This window comes from Silene latifolia, chromosome 4 (genome assembly GCF_048544455.1).
Source record: "Silene latifolia isolate original U9 population chromosome 4, ASM4854445v1, whole genome shotgun sequence".
NCBI classification, from domain to species: domain Eukaryota; kingdom Viridiplantae; phylum Streptophyta; class Magnoliopsida; order Caryophyllales; family Caryophyllaceae; genus Silene; species Silene latifolia.
In genome coordinates this window covers 21,902,431-21,920,302 of record NC_133529.1, presented here as the reverse complement: position 1 = coordinate 21,920,302, position 17,872 = coordinate 21,902,431, and the positions used below count along the sequence as shown (strand labels likewise).

General features: G+C 33.3%; 1 protein-coding gene, 1 long non-coding RNA gene and 1 other non-coding gene across 3 annotated transcripts; 1 reads left to right on the top strand and 2 right to left on the bottom strand.

Annotated features, from left to right (window-relative positions):
- Positions 1-3,289: 3,289 nt before the first annotated feature.
- On the bottom strand, positions 3,290-6,426 carry LOC141651224 (protein FAR1-RELATED SEQUENCE 5-like). Its single transcript, XM_074458942.1, has 3 exons — positions 5,825-6,426; positions 5,314-5,676; positions 3,290-4,427 (listed from the first exon to the last, which is right to left on the bottom strand). The coding sequence occupies exons 1-3, from the start codon at positions 6,424-6,426 to the stop codon at positions 3,290-3,292; spliced, it is 2,103 nt and encodes a 700-aa protein (XP_074315043.1).
- A 3,432-nt stretch (positions 6,427-9,858) lies between these two features.
- LOC141652143 (uncharacterized) lies at positions 9,859-11,091 on the top strand. The gene is made up of 2 exons (XR_012546988.1): positions 9,859-9,966; positions 10,517-11,091. It is a non-coding gene; the product is annotated as an uncharacterized LOC141652143 (long non-coding RNA).
- Positions 11,092-17,075: 5,984 nt separating this feature from the next.
- On the bottom strand, positions 17,076-17,182 carry LOC141654463 (small nucleolar RNA R71). Its single transcript, XR_012548022.1, has one exon. It is a non-coding gene; the product is annotated as a small nucleolar RNA R71 (small nucleolar RNA).
- Between the last annotated feature and the right edge of the window lie 690 nt (positions 17,183-17,872).

Sequence of the window (17,872 nt, the reverse complement as noted above, 5' to 3'; positions counted from 1 at the left end):
TAGGGTTTGGGGTTTAGAATATAGTGTTTAGGGTTTCTAAGTTTGATTGTATACTAACTAGTTCCGATTGTAGCTTACTATCGCTATTTTATGTAATTAGCAACTAACTAGTTCCGATTGTAGCTTACTATCGACATTTTATGTAATTAGGTACTAACTAGTTCCGATTATAGCTTACTATCGACAATTTATGTAATTAGGTACTAACTAGTTCCGATTATAGCTTACTATCGACATTTTATGTAATTAGGTACTAACTAGTTCCGATTATAGTTTACTATCGACATTTTATGTAATTAGCCACTAGTCTAGTTCCGATTATAGCTTACTATCGACATTTTATGTAATTAGGTACTAACTAGTTCCGATTATAGTTTACTATCGACATTTTATGTAATTAGCCACTAGTCTAGTTCCGATTATAGCTTACTATCGACATTTTATGTAATTAGGTACTAACTAGTTCCGATTATAGCTTACTATCGACATTTTATGTAATTAGGCCACTAGTCTAGTTCCGATTATAGCTTAATATATGTTTTTCATGTTAAAAAGTATAAAAATATACCGATCATAGATTATTTTAACTATTTCATGTTAAAACCTAATTATGTAGCTATAGTGATCATCACTTTGTTAGTATAACAATTTCATTTAAATATGTAGTTACCGATAACGATCATATATGTTTTTGAGTATTGGGTTTGGTTTTGTAATGTACTTAGTCTAACACAATGTGCGCAAATTTTAAAAATGGCAAAAACGTAAGATACGAGTGTATAGGGTTTGGATTTTTAGGGATTAGGGTTTAGGGTTCAGTTTTAGGGGTTAGGGTTTCAAGGAATTTGTTTTAGGGGTTAGGGTTTCTAGGGTTCTGGTTTAGGGGTTAGGGTTTAGGATTTGGAGTTCCGATCATTATAACTACGTAATGTTAATAATGTACACAGCGATACCGATCATATAATCATACATTAGTTTAACTATTTCATGAAAAAATGTACTAAGCGATACCCATCATAGGTAATTATCACATACAATGAAGGTCATATTTCATAGCTGATTTTAACTATTTCATGTAAAAATAAGCTTACCTATACCGATAATAGTTTAATATCTCTATTTCATGTCAAAATAATTTAGCTTATTTTTTTTAATTTTTTTTTTGGTCCAATGTATATTATTATTTCTGATTTATCAAAAAAAAAAAAAACAAAAGGTAGTCAACGAAAAAGAAAAAAAAAAGAAAAAAAAGTAAACAAGTTTAACGTAAAAGAAAACGTAAAAGAAAAAAAAGGTAAAAATGTGTAAAACTTTTCCTATAAATCAAACCATATCCCCCCTTCAACTTCCTCCTTTACCACTATTCATCTTCATTCCTCGCCTTCAACAGTTTCCTCTGTAAAAATCCTCTCCTTAACCCTTTTTTTTTTTTTCTCAAAACCATCTTATCAAAATCCATGGCTAACCAAGGGGAACCTAATTGGACAATTTACTGTCCTGCCCCTTATCGTCCTCCTCTACCAAAAGTCATTAAAGATCTCGTAGGATCGTCTTCTGTCTCTATTGGTTCTACCCACGGGAATACCGCACAATTTCAAGTTGATGCATGCAACGATTTGGTTGTGCACGAAATCATTCCAAGGTGTTACTCGTGGGATCGTGGTTCACTAGTAGCGGTTTGCAAGGCATGAGGCCGTGGATGGGCGATACCAAGACCAGGAAGTTAGAAAGAAACATGGACTTGAATGAGGCCGTGGATGGTTATGTAAAATAGGTTTTTAATTATATAAAATCGTATATTAGGTTATCCTTTAGTTATGTTTTAATTATTAGTACGAAAACTGTAATCGGATTGCATGCAATCGGATCTCATTTTGGTAAAAATTCGGCCCAATCTGATTGCATGCAATAGGATTTGGTTTTGGTTGCAATTTCGGCCTAATGTTGCATGCAAGGGTAATCATGATTTAGTTGGAGTAGAAAGTTGTACAAACTGCTCTTTTAATTTTTTTTGCATGGCGGCCTAATTGATGTGAACGGGTTGTATAATCTGTCGTCTAGTCTCGTATTAGTTATTGTGTTATCGGATAATCGGATGTAGGGTTTTAAATTGGTTGTAATCGGCATAATCTGATGGTTTTCCGTCTTTTAATCAGATTAATCGGATGGTATTTTCGCTAATTTGGTTCAATTTTGTTAAATTCTGTTAAATTACGTTTAATTTCGATTTTATGTTGCTTAATCCCGCTAATTTACGTTCAATTTCGATTTTGCATGTTGAGTACCAAGTGTAAACCCTCCATGGTTGAGTATGGAGATGAACATAATCATTACATGCACAATTATTTGATTTAGGTTGAGTATGGAGATGCACATAATCATTATCTTGTAAAGATAATGATCAATCTTAGTAATTGGGCAGCAAAATCTCACATAATCGTCTTTTCAAGTCATTAAAAATCGTCTATCAAAGAAAGGTAAAGCGTATAATTTTGTAAGCGTATAATTTTGTAAGCGTATAATTTTTAAGCAAAAAAATGTTGTTAGTAAGGGTCGAACCCGCGAAGCATTAGAAGGGGGGGTTAGTTTTTGCAGCTAGTCTAGTAACCAATTGAGCAAGGGGTATCAGCACGACAATTACACAAATTTATTACATTTTATAGCTGAAACAAATTTCGATTTTAAGAGGAATTTAAATCGAATTACCAGTTTTACAGCTGACACAAATTTATTTCGTTTTATGGATAATGACCATTTAAACGAAAATATTTGAACTAAACTAAATGGACTAAATAATTCAACTAAAAATTAAACAAAGTCTACTAAAAATTGAAACGGAAATTATTCAATCCCGCATGTAATTTAATTTAATAATTCAACGAAAAATTAAACAAAGTCTACTAAAAATTGAAACGAAAATAATTCAATCCCGCATGTAATTTAAACAAAGAATAATACAACTTCAAATTAAACAAAGCCTACTGAGTGTTACGAGCTGTGTTTCAAGTAACCCTCCTCCGTTGCGGCGTAGGTTGTGAAGGACCTGCCTCGTCAATGTTAAGAGTCTTCCTAACCGTCTTCTGTCTTGGCCTAGGAGCTCTCCCCGTGCCCCTTTTATCAACGGGGTCTTCTAATCCACCTTCTTTACGTGGAGTCGCATGTCTTACCATGTACCGTTGATTGTTTTACTTCCGTTGTAGTCTCCTACGACCCCACAACTGATTAACATCCGTACCTGCTCCTATGGCATTGAGGGTCTCAATACCAACACTTGCCTCCAACTTCTTCACTAGCTTCTGTGATTCCCTATTATATAGGGCGAAAGCCTCATCGGAGTGTAATGCCTATACAAGTACCCGTTCCTTAACGTAACAGCAAGGGACCGCTTAAGACGTTCCGACTCCGCGGGTATGTGATACCCAACCTGAATATGCTCATACCGTACCAAATTCTTTCGAAATCGACTCAAAATATACTTGTCAGGAATCAACTGCACTTTCTTTAGCAACAATGCACGTATAATATGCCTACATAGTATTCCTTTAAATTCAAAACGCTGACAAGTACAAGTAAACTCACCCGAAGCCGTGTCAATGCTCACATCGTACATCTTATCCCGTGGTTTCCAAAATGGATGTTTGACCTTCTCGGTAACAACGAAAAGAGAGAACGTCCCAATATTCATCTTAATCTCCGCGTTGGTGTGTATTAAGCCATACACCTCTTTTTTCACCTTCGCAAACATCGAGTTGCTGTACGCTCTTTGAAAGACTTCCTCAATAATGACATTCTTATCGTATCTACACGGTTTATTGGTGCAAGCAAAGTTCAATTTTTCTTTTTCCTCGACCTTCGCTCGTAGGGCATTTTCGTAATTTGCAAGGAAGGTAAACAAAGTTGTTTGTGGATTAAAGTAAATCTTGAAGAATCGGTTCGTCTGCTCACTTCTTTGCGTGGATAACATACCTGCACAAAATATGTTCTTCCAATACAAAGGAACCCATGCTTCTCTTTTTGCATATACCTCTTTGACCCAACTATGTTCACGTAAGCCATATTTAACTACAAAAAGTTCCCAAGCATCCTCAAAATCATGGATATCTTTACTTTCATAAACGACATCTTTAAGGTCAGCCTTAATTTCATTGTACCTCGGATTCGCTCCCAAATTTTTTGCTCCATTACGCATCATGTGCCAAAGACACAAGCGGTGGGGCGTATTAGGAAATACGTCCTTCACAGCCTTTCCAATTCCCCTGCATTGATCCGTGGTTATAACTGGCGGCGCTCTTCCCATACAATCTAACCATCTCTTAAACACCCAAGCAAAGCTAATGGCATCCTCGTGTGAAATCAAAGCGGATGCTAGTACAACAATGCTACCGTGATGATTTACACCAACAAATGGAGTAAACGACATTTTGTACCTGTCAATTTTAAACGACCGTTAAGGTAAGTATAGATTATGAACACTAAGATTTATCGTAAACTAAATCAATTCTTGTTTTTCTTTACTGCCAATTGAATAAAAACTTAAAAATAAAACTGAGCATAACATACTAATTGAATAATTGAATTTTCGTAAAATAAAAGTGAGCATAACATACTAATTTAATCAAATTAAGCATACAAATTGAGCATAAGACCGAGACAATTTGAGTAAAACAGAATAAAATTGAGTACTAATTGTTCCAATCAAACGTAAAAAAATGACTGTGACCGTTGACTCCGTCTGTTTAATGGTTTTTAGCCATACTAATTTAATCAAAGTGAGCATACAAATTGAGCATAAGACCGAGACAATTTGAGTAAAACAGAATAAAATTGAGTACTAATCGTTCCAATCAAACGTAAACAAATGACCGTGACCGTAGACTCCGTCTGTTTAATGGTTTTTAGCCATACTAATTTAATCAAATTGAGCATACAAATTGTGCATAAGACCGAGACAATTTGAGTAAAACAGAATAAAATTGAGTACTAATCGTTCCAATCAAACGTAAACAAATGACCGTGACCGTTGACTCCGTCTGTTTAATGGTTTTTAGCCAATTGCGCAGATTAATTTAACTAACAATTAGATTAAAATTAAAATTAATCCCGCATCAGCAAATAACTACATAGTAATCGTTCCAATAAAACGTAAACAAATGACCGTTCAAATTCAAAACATATTTCGAATGATCAGGTTACCTTCTTTCAAAGACGAGAACATTTTCTGAAAAACGCATGACAGATTAATTTAACCAACAATTAATTTAAAAACCGATTAAAATGTTGAATGAAAATACGAGTTTAAAATTTTCTTGTTACCTGTTACAGAGGAAGGTAGCGTCATAAGAAACCGCATCAGCAAATACCTTGGCCATACCCCTGCAATGTCCATCAACCCAAAACACATTAAGGAGCTTGCCTTCTTTATCCGTTTCGATGGAATAATAAAAGCCAGGATCGATTTCTCTAAGCTTGATAAATCTTTCTTCAAGAGCATTTGCATCACCGTTAATTCTACTACGACGTCGTTCTTGATTGAGCATGTTCCTCAAATCCCGCTCTTTTATGGGTAAATTAGCATGGCCACCAACTTCTCTGACCAAAGTGTTGAAATTTTTAGCAATTGAGATACCGGCTTCATCATTCATTATAGCCCGTCTTCTAAAATATTCATGCCATAACCTGTATCCCACCATATGACGACTATTAGCGGGATCGACATCATCATGATTGTGCTCCAGACTAGTTTTTTTTTATGACAATAAAATCGTCTTTTAACGATGCGTCTACGAAACACTCGCATTTCTTATATGTGGGATCGTTTATATACCCATTCTTTTTGTTTGGATCCGCCCCCCTTGTGCAACATAGTCTGATTCGGATCATCATGTAGAAACGAGGTTCGCTATCCCCACTACCATGGCGCTTTACCCCTTTTTCCGTATAGCAATCCAAAATTTTATTAGTCCTAATAAAAAATTGAAAGCCACGTTGATAGGCATATAAGTAACAATATGCACCATACTCATCACCATTAGCAAAGGTCATTCCTTCTGTCGGAGGATCAACTTCCTCAACGTCAGTGTTCGCCATGTTTAGCATATTAGCTACCTTTTGCACAAACCCCCCTTCAATAATTGGAGGTTCATGGAGATCATTGTTAACATCCTCATTGACAACAGCCTCATTGTGAATAGTCTCATCGTCACCGATAGCTCCATTACGAACAACATCGTCATTGCAACCATCGTCATATAAGTAATCGTCTAAACTAAAGTTCTTAAAGCTAACAATTTCATCTTCCCCTTGTATAATATTACCATCAGCATCATGTACAATATTACCATCAACATCATCTACCCTAATATCATCAAGACCATCTTCCCTAACGTGTTCCTCATCTTCCCAAGGTAAATTAAGATTGAAATCCATCTTTTTGGTTTTTTTTTTTTTTTTTTTTTTTTTTTTTTTTTTTTGTGTAACCGTTCTTCTGAAAAATAAAATCTTTTTTTTCCCCACCTAAACTCTCAACAAAAAGATAAGATTTTCGAAAATCATATTTCCTAAAACCATGCCTAAAATCTTTTAAAATATTATATTTGAAACCTAATTTATAATTTAAAAATTAAATATTATTATCCTACCTAAATTGAAGCTAACAATCTTTTCAACTAAGGAAATGGAATTTCTCAAAAAAGGAAGGATCAAAACTTTATAAAATAGTTTCTCAAAATACCTTTAATCCATAAATAATAATAATAATAATAATAATAATAATAATAATAATAATAATAATAATAATAATAATAATAATAATAATAATAATAATAATAATAATAATAATAATAATAATAATAATAATAATAATAATAATAATAATAATAATAATAATAATAATAATAATACGTAAAATAATTAAAACTCATATTCATTCACGCAATTAGGGTTCATCACTTAACTGAATTAGGGATCATCGGTTTTAACTTAGGGTTTATCATGATTGAACATTTTAGATTAATTGGATTATGGTTCATACAAAAGCCCGAATTAATAATTTAATTAGGGATCAGATTTGACTTAGGGTTTAGCATCATTGAAAAAAATCGATTAATTGGATTAGGGTAAAATAATTGCACGAATTAATAATTCAATTAGGGATTGATTTTCACTTACGGTTTATAATGATTGAACAATTTTGATTATTTGGATTAGGGTTCACACAATTGCACGAATTAGGGTTTATGACGATTTAATTAGGGGAAAAAAATTACACGAAATAATTAGGGTTCATTCATCATCGATTTTGATTGATTCAATTAGGCTAAAAAAACCGGGTTAATAGATTTAATTATATTAATGAAAATAATTAATGAAATTAACGAAAATCAGAACAAATTTTAAAAAAACCAAAAATAAACTTAACTACATGAGTTAACTAGTTAACCTAACATGTTAAATTACATAATTAACCCTTAACTAACTCACCTAGTTTTACTTGGGTTTGACACGTGTAATCTTCCTATTGGTTTGTGTATGGAAATCCCATACACCATGTGTATCTCTATCATCTTCCGGCTAATCATGTTGGCTTGTCCAACGGTCCACCCATGGTCAATGTAAAAGCTCCACAACACTTGTCGCGGTATAATTTGTTCACCAAAACCTCCTAAGAAGAAATATTATGTAATCCGTTTTGTTTTGTAAATGTGAAGACAAAACAATTAGGAGTAATATCTAATCATAATCATGGCATATCCTAAGTTCATCCTTTCAATATCTAGTATGACCCCATCTATCTTTTATCAGCTAGTCTTGCTATATCCATCTATAGCTAAAGATGGGTTAAATAATTTAAAAGTGGTGACATTTTTGGCCCCCACCACCCCACTTGTTGCTTGTTCTATTAGGAATGTGGTATTATATTTGGCCCGTCTTTAGTTATAGACGGATATGTGGCGTCTATAATGAGATTTTGTGATCTTTTATAAGCAAAGATGTCGATCTCTACCCCCATTAATTAACTTCCTATTCATGATGTATCGGGCGGGTTAGGTACTTAGGTCGAGTCAGGCTGGGTTTGAGTCTGATCATTATTTGGTTTAATTACCTTATCACATTACTTTTAATTTTTACGAATAAATTAGTTTTTAACATTTATATGGTTTAGTTACTCCATTATTAAATCAAAAGTATCAAACTAAACACAAATCACATTCAATTTAATCAATATCAAGTTTAAAAATTCTCTGATCATCAAATTAATCAGATCAATATTAGGTCGGGTTCATATCGAATCGGGTCGGGTTCGGTAACTGATCACTGGGTCATGCTGTGTTACGAGTCAGGTCGAGCCAGTTTTGGTTTGCAACATTATCGGGTTCTGTCGAGTCGGGTATGCTCAGGTTCGAGTCGGGTCAGGCTTGCAAGCTTTAGCAGTTTAGCCTATTAGTTGGTAAAAATGATTCCTAAAAAAATATGTTTTATGATAAATTTGCGTAAAACCGTCTTACATCATAAGTCATGATTAATTTTCACATGTAGACATTTTTTTTCGTTTTGCCAGGTTGGTTACCTTATGAGGACTGAGGTATAAACTTACGTACATATAATATAAAAAAAGGGTATTCTACATAGTATCCCTGTGTTTTTGCGATTTCTAGATGGTATTCTTACACTCTTTGAAACATACATGTTACCTCTAGCTAACATTAATCATTAATCATTCCCGTAACCCTAAACTTCTATTTTGTTTCTTTATTTCGTTAACTAATGACATAGCTGCTTATTTGACCTTTCTTTTGATTTAATCACATGATTAACCTCTAATATTATTAGCTTAAAACTAAACATAACCCACACGTGACCACCCTACCTCAACTACCAAAAATCTATCATCAACATTTGTGTAATTGCTCAAGTGATGCTTTAAACTACCATTAATCCCTCTTTCCACCTATGACAATTAATCATCAACCACCTAACCCCTTCTTCATCGCACCACCACACTTGTAACTACCACCAACTTTCGCCTAGTCTTCTTCATCGCACCACCATCCATAATGTTAAGTTTATTAGTTTTAAGCTAATATTATTAGAGGTAAATAATGTGATTAAATCAAAAGAAAGGTTAAATAAACAACCATGTCGTCAATTAACGGAATAAATTGACGAAATAAAAATTTAGGGCTACGAAGTTGATTAATAATTAAATTTAGAGGTACCATGTATATTTCAAAAAGTGAAGGGGTACCAATGTACCATGTAAAAATCGTAAAAATGCAGGGGTACTATGTAGAATATCCATATAAAAAAAGGTTTTAAGCAAATTTATACGGAGTATAAGACAAATGAATGTCGTTTATTGATAATCTGTGTTTCAACTTTCAAGCTAAGGTATCACTCACTTTAAGAATGCATAATTAGTTGTGCACAATGGCGTCCTTCTTTTACTAAAACTCTTTCTAAGGGTAAATCCATTTTACCCTTATATTAAAAAAGCCTCATGGTTGGTAATAGTTATTTTAGCAATATGGTATGACAAAATGTCGACTAAAACCATATGTCGCTTGTATTAGAATTCATGTCATAAGAGAGTTTTACCCTTATTACACCCTTATAACCCTACCTAACTGAAATCCCGGCTCAAATGGTATACGCAAAAAATATCAATTTTTGTATCTTTATCTATTATCATAAAAAAATCTATAATTATTGCCCATATTAACAGCCAAAATTAATCAAGTAAAATTTCTATCTTCCGTTCATCTAACATTTGCATCCTCAGAGTCTCTTACGGAGGTTTCCAAAATTAATCAACAAATCTCTTTCATTTATTTTTTTTATTTCTCCTCTTCTTTTATTTTCTTTTTGTGTTCTCTTTATTTATTTCGTATTTGTTTTCTTTCCTCTCTTATTATACTACTAGTCTACATTGTAAGTTGAAGTTGTGAAGGATTTTTTTTTATGGTGAAGGTAAGATTATTGTTCTTTATTTTTTTTAAAAAAGTCATCATTATAGATATATAGCATTATTAGTATGTACAATCGAAACCAAAAAAACATGTTTATGACAAAATTTATATTGGAATATCATATTTATATATGTTAAGGGTGTTTAACGTTCATGACTTTCTATCTTTATAATTTTTTTCGGTACACAAATTTTGAATAATGAAGAAATTTTGTTTATATGAACAAGTTTGATTCATTTTCACCCAAATTTAGCGATTTGGTAATTCATTTTAGAATTAAATAAATACATAAACTCTAATGTTTTAATGTCCTTTGATATATAAAATTATATTGTCATCAAATTGAGTTCATTTATTAATACTTACTCTGTCACCTTTTTTTGTTTTCTTATAGATTAATGTATTAAATTTACATTTAAAAACATTCTAGATATGGAATTTCAGATTGTTTGAGAGTCACATACGGAGTATATAATAAATATCGGCTTTTCTAACAATGTGCCCAGTAACCACATGTCTTATTATTTGTTTTTTTTTTTTGACAAATACAGGTGAAAAATTAGATATACAAGTCACAAAAAATGGGTTGCTGCGACGTATCAATTCCAAACAACTTCAATAAAACAATGTGGATGGTAGTAATCGTAATCACAATGGGAATTGCGAAACCAATTGAGGGAAGGATACACTTATATATAAAGAACGAGATGGTACGACCGGTCATATTTCGGTGCCAATCAGGGAGCGAGGACCTCGATTACCGTGTACTCAATCCGAACGAAACATTCGATCACAAGTTTCCCTTTATTACCTTTGGTCGTCTGCTCTATTTTTGCCACTTTTACGTTGATCAAAAGGAGAAAGTTTTCAACGTATTTGATGATGAGATAACACAAGTGTGCATTCCGTCTATAAACTACCCGGATTTGCCTCATCCACAATGTTATAGTGGACACCCCGTGTGGATTATCAGAGAGGATGGATTTTATAGGAGATGTGACTTTCTTTTTGTCCCTAGTAGTATATGTTATCAAGCAGATCTACCCTCGAAAAAATTTGATAAATTGTATAAATGGTGATGACTGATTAGATTTATGATCTACAATATATAAAAATACAAGCTTCAGAATTTCTACTTCGTATTATGACTATATATGATCTTGATATTTGGCTTCTTTTTAGCAATCCCCTCTACTACTAAGAGAATAAAATTCTCTTAGTAGTTTCCCGCCCAAATGTCTTCCCACTTTGATGGGCCTATCTTATGAATTGTAAATAGCACAAACCACGTTCTAAGTTGGGCCATCGACTTAAACTAATTGATTTTACATAATTTGGCATCATTACTAACATTTTAAGTTGATAATTCTTGGAATCTTATACATGGAAATAAATTATACTTTAACTTTTCTAATTATACAATCCTATATGGAAACGAACTATAATTTGCCCCACAAATTATGCAATGTTAACAATATTATTTCGAAAATCTCAAATCACAATATCTCGAACCACAATAAATTACCCCAATATACAATTTCTATATCAATTAATCAGAGATAAAATTCGAAAAAATAACATCACATCATTTACCTCTAATATATTATGCAATCTCCCTTACTACTAAATGAATAAAAACTCTTAATAGTTTTCCCGTCTATGCTACCTACTCAGAAAAATGGGCCAGCTCTTTGAAACTAGATAATAATTGGGTTATAATAATTTATTCGTCCATAATAAATTGGATCCCACTACAATTCATAAAACAATGTGATATATTGATCAATTACATCCCCTTACTATTAAAAGAATGAGAGATTCTATTATTTTTTTTTCCCTAAACAATATTTACTCATAATTGGGCTCCTTTGTAAATGTTAAAACTATAAATAAATAATGGATTACTAAATGGTGTTCCATTATACCATCTTATAAACTATACATAAATTCTTTACTCACATTATTAAATTAGTGTATATTTTAACAAAAATTACAATATTAGTTATACATTTCACATAAATATTTTATATGGATAAAAAAGAATCACGTTCCATTTATGTATGTTAATCTGAGAATCTTATTTATAATAAACAACTTTTTAATTAAAAAAAATAGTTCTACTGCAAACTTCATTCAGGCTAAAATGTCTAATTTTATCTCTGTTACCTCTTATTACAACACATTATTAAAATTTACTTTTATAGTGAGTTTAAATATTAAATTCTCTATGAAAAAAACGATCTAAGAAACCGCGCTTTCGCGCGGAATCTACACTAGTTTTAAAGTAATACTGTTATTTTGTATGATGTCATTAAAAGTAATTATCTTATACTTATAAATAATTTCAAAATGATAAAGTTATATATGAACATATTAATTCAATATTTTTCAGGTATAACATAGTTTTTTTCACCGTCTCTTGGTGATCGCACACCTTAGAATGCGAAAAAGATAGAAAACAAAAAGTGCAAAGCAAATGCAAAGTGAAAGATAAAAACATAGAATTTAGATCTAAAATACAAATTAATACAAAATTCAACTTAAACTTATAGTTTTGAAAATTAAAAACTCAGTTTTCTTTTATAAAAACATAAATTTTAGATTTAAAGTACAATTTAATAACAATAGTTTTGGAACTATAAGTAAAAATTAATATTTTGAAAGATCGTAAAGGTAATCAAAGTATAACATATAATAAGGTTTTTGGTAAAACATTTGATAAATATCAAAAGTGAAAAAATAATTTTCAAAACAAAATTACAAAACAAAGAAACATAAATTGTGCAAATAAGAATAGATAATAAAAATCCACATGTATCATTTCTCTCCAACCTACTCTCACCTTTCTGTCTCACCATACACATTATTAAATCCTCAAGAAATCTCATATCATGTTCAATCACCTTCAACTGAGTTTTTTGGTTTTCCTCTACCCCTTACAACCTTATGCTCCCCAGATTTTGAGCCTACTAACTAGTGCACCCATAGATCTCTATTATTTCACATGATCAAACCATCCTAGTCCGGCTTAAGAAGTCTATCGCTAGTGCAAACATCACCGGAAGAGACCTGGTTTAACATCCCCACTAATTTAAAAGATCGAGGTTGACGACCTCATCTTCATTATATGCCCGCATATAATCATAGTTAGTGTACATGCCATACTCGCCCAAGTTGAATGCTGGAGTAGATTGTTGCCGATTCAGTTATAATTGACTTACTAAACCTTTAAGAGCGTTAAAGGTCGCTCCTCGAAAAACACCTCTACTAGTAGCTACACTAGAACGAGAAGAAACATGGGTTACGTTACCAAAAATGGAGTCATAATGGTTATATACAGTAAAAAAAAAAAATAGTTCTAATTTCTTCTCTATACCTTCTTCATCGCAATGTAAACACATTAATTCCTTATAAATAGCAACTAACCATATATCACCATTAAATTTCCACCTAGGGTCTAAATAAAAGAAAAGACATAGACATAAGGAATGTCGGTCCAATACTTGAGCCACTTGGACTCCACACTGGGAAGAAACTCACGAAAGGTATCGTCTCCCTGATATTTGTCAAAACGTTGCACAATAGGAATAACATTGACAAGAAAATATGGAGATATCGGTTAATATACATGGGTAGTTACATTGTTAAAAGCACATAAAAAATAAACATACATTTCTATATGATGTCAATCCTCACCAAGTAACATGCTCTAGGGAAAAGAACGATTCCAAAAAGCAATAATAAGATCTTAATGTTTTATATAAGCATTCAACATAACATAATATACATAGAGTTCCACCTACCTATTGGTTATTCTCTAAGGGAAGTTTTTAGGAACATCGTTTACTTTACAAAAATTACTTCATTCTTGACGTCTCCACTTTACTCTATTCAAGTGGTGAACAACATGTTCAAATTTTTTGTGGTAATGGTTAAGCCCGCTAAGTGGAATACGCCCATTTAAGTAGGAGCTTTTACCAAGACATTCCCGATTAAATAGAACTGTTACCATCTCGTTTTTCCGAGGCAATGAATATCAAATTAAATAATACGAAAATACTTTAAATAAAATTACTTCTTAAATAATTAACTGTCTCAATCAAATAACATTACATAGTTTAGTCCCACTGCTAAAACAAAATAGCTACAACTAATTTTGTTAAAACAACATTAATGTCATAACTAGTTTATTACGATAACTAATTAATAGTGATACTAGACTCGGCCTCTGTTCTCGTCACGTGTCCAACTCCCCAAGCACATCAATCATAACATCTACTAATCTGAACCTGCTTTATTAACTGTTTTCCATTGAATCGAAAATTATTGAATGGATCAATACAAGCCACCCTGGAAATAGGTGACAATTTGACACAAGACACAAACACATACATCAACCATTGGCTGGGTATGGAAAAAACAATACGAAATACTTAACATAACCAACAATAATAATTAATTAACCAATATTCTCATTATACATAACACACACATATATACTCATGAGTGCCCGATCTCCCATCTCATACGGGCCAACCGCCACGCCTATCAGTAGGTATGGCACAACTCCTTGACACCTTGCTCATACAAATCAGCAAGTATGGCACAACTTCCAGACGCCGTACCATTCATTCACATTATAACTCATCATCACATACGCACTGGCACATCTCCCTGTCACCATGCCTTATCTCATACACACTAGCATATCTTCATGTCACTACGCCTGATATATCATATTGTATATAACACATTCGTAAGCATACAACATAATTATGAACAATTGCATAATAAATAAGCTTAACAATAATCAAATTCACGCTTAACCATTATGTCGATCGAACATGTACAACCTATATATCAACAGACATAGAGTGATAAGTCCATTTTATACATGATTTTACCCCCATTTTAACTCTATTTTTACATGTCATTTGCACTAATATTAGTGATTATGTGAGCTACTTCCGTGTGCTAGTTATATTTGCTTGTTTCATCGTGCTTTGTAGGAAATTAAGCTTTTAGTAGCTTTTTCCGTCAAATAGCAAGCATACGAATTCACGAGGCTAACCAAGATCAAGCATGACCATGGAAGGGTATGTTTCCAAGCTCAAGCAAAGAATATGAAGCATGGATTGATAATGCAAATGATCATACAAATAGCCCAAAAAAGAAGTCCAAATTCCATGTGGAAAATATCAAGCTTATGATGCTCTTTGGATACTCTACTTAAGCTGTGTCATTAAGCATTTACCCGGGTAAATTAAGGGACATTAATCACATGCATTGGATCCCTTGTAGCATTTAATCAAGAATTAAAGAAGAAATGACCGGATTCACTCGGCCCCGATCGGGGTGGCCTGTCCCCGATCGGGGTTTCCTCGCCCTTGATTTCTTACGTTGTGCCCCTATTTCACTATAAATAGAGGCCTTAATCCGTCATTGTAGGATACCTTTCTTACATCATTTTACTCTCTTTTAGCCTTAAGCACACAAATTCTCTCATAGTTTTCATATTAGTTTTACTATTGTTAAGCATTTGGTTCTTGTTAAACAATTTGGTTCAAGCATTTGGTTCTTATTTGTTCTTCCTTTGCAAGTTCTTATTACAAGTTCTATATTTCGGTAATTCTAATTCTACATTTCGTTATTACTTTTATTATTTCTATTACAAGTTATTTAGTTAATCATTTCATCATTTGCATTATTATTTAGTTATTAGTTTCATATTAATATTAATCAAATTCTTATTTCATATTCATCTTGTTTACTTCATAATACATTGTTAGTTTAATTTCTAATATGAGTGAATAGTTCCCTTTTGTCTAGGGATTAGGGAAGCCATGCATAACTAATATATGTAAATGTTAAATTAGGTTGATGTAATATTGTCTATTTGTTTCTATCACATGTTTGTATCTTCACGATTAATCTTTGTTTAGTGGCAATATTTATCGATTAAGTTTGTTAATTCGTTCTATAAGTCGAGAGGCACGGAATCGAATTAGACTAAGCATGTGTAGTAAGACGATCTAGTCATAAAGAGAGTTCTATAGGACCCGGTCTATGGTTGATAATAAGGCCGAGAGGTGGTTGTCTTTAGCCTAAACAATTGATAATGTTATTTATTCCGAGTTTAACATGAACATATATATAAAATTGAGTGTGACCCGACTCCCCTAGACTCTTTTAATCATATATTTTACATAGTTTAATTTGCTAATCACCAAACCAACAAACCAAACCAATCGTAAATCGACCTTGATAGAAGTCTATTCATAGCATTTCATAGCGCAATTCACGTCTTCTTGTGTTCGACCCCTCTTACTACATTAATTTGTGTCTAGGGAAATTATCTTTGATTAGGTACACGACAAAGCCTATCAAATTTTGGCGGCGTTGCCGGGGAGCACGGTTGTATTGCGTTTAGAATTGTTGATTTATATCTTGTTTTAATTTGTCTTGAGGAACACTTGTTCCTTGAGACCGTTACTTACAAATTTCTTGATATTGTTGTCTTATGCCCAGGTCTTCTCGTATTGGAGATTTGCTTTCACCGAATTCCGAACCCGAGAAAACTTTGCATAGAAGACGACGGTTTTTGAAAGAAATTAAAGAAGCCGCTTCTCCCGTGCAAATTGAAAGTGCAAGAATGTCTTACTTAGACGATCTTAAAGACTTTGAAGAGGAGAAGGTTTCTTGTTCATCATCTCCACCACCACCACCATCTCCAACTAAAAAGATGGTGAAACTTTCCGATCATTCAAAGCCCACCGCGGCTATGCTTCCGGACGATATTAAAACTACTCAAATTACCGCCCCGGAATTCGAGATCAAACCGGCTTTCATTAGCCTTGTGGAGAGGAAACAATTTGGGGGAATTCCTTTGGAGGATCCCAATTTGCACATTAAAAATTATTGTGACTATTGCTCCATGATTCGGCAAACGGGAGTCACCCAAGAACAAATTACGGAAATACTTTTCCTTTTCTCTTTGAAGGACAAGGCAAAGTTATCAATAACCTTGATCGCACCGCTATGGGAATCACAAATTGGGAAACATTGACTCTTACTTTGTATCAAAAGTTTTTTCCACCGGAGAAAACTCAAACTTTGAGGAGCCAAATCACGGGATTCTGTGAACAAGCTCTTGAGAGCTTATATGAAGCGTGGGAAAGGTACAAGGAGCTACAAAGGCAATGCCCACATCATGGGTTGGATGCTTGGTTCCTAGCTATAACATTCTACAATGGATGTGGTGCCGAGTCCCAAAGAATTCTCGATTCCTCCAACAATGGGCGGTTCGATCAAATTGACAAGGATATTGTTCATGCCACGATTGAATCCATGGCAATTCATGATGCCCAATATGTCAATTCCCGAAGTGAACCACTCAAGGGTAAGGAGGAATATTCCGATAATTCCGTTTTGTTGGCTCAACTTGCCTTACTCCAACAACAATTGGGGGACCGCGATGCTAAAGATTCTCTTCAACAACTCAATGTCGTGTCCTCTACTAGTCAAATCATTATTTGTGAAGGTTGCGAAGGTGCGGGTCATTATGCCGTCTTTGCCAAGCTACTATGGAGGAGGTATGCGCTTATCAAACTTTTAGATAAAATTCACATCTACCGGGTACATTTTCAAATACTTATAACCCAAACTCAAGATTTCACCCGAACATGTCTTACAAAAGTAATAATGTGCTTAACCCTTAACCTCAACCTCAACAACAAAATGCTTACATTTCACCACAACAAAAGTATAATTCCCCCACCGGGTTATCAAAGTCAAAACCAACAACAAAGGCCGCCTCAACAAAATTACCAACAAAATCAAGGTCCACCACCTCAAAATGTCCAACAAAACAACCAAGGAGGGGGTAAACTTGAGGCCTTGATGGTAGA

Bases quoted from the DNA above. Each gene is read 5' to 3' on its own strand.
- LOC141651224 (XM_074458942.1), bottom strand. From the start codon at position 6,426: ATGGATTTCAATCTTAATTTACCTTGGGAAGATGAGGAACACGTTAGG. The intron at 5,677-5,824 runs GTATATAAACGA...GGTGGGATACAG, and splicing joins GATCCAAACAAAAAGAATGG to GTTATGGCATGAATATTTTA. The intron at 4,428-5,313 runs GTAACAAGAAAA...TAAAATTGACAG, and splicing joins GCTACCTTCCTCTGTAACAG to GTACAAAATGTCGTTTACTC.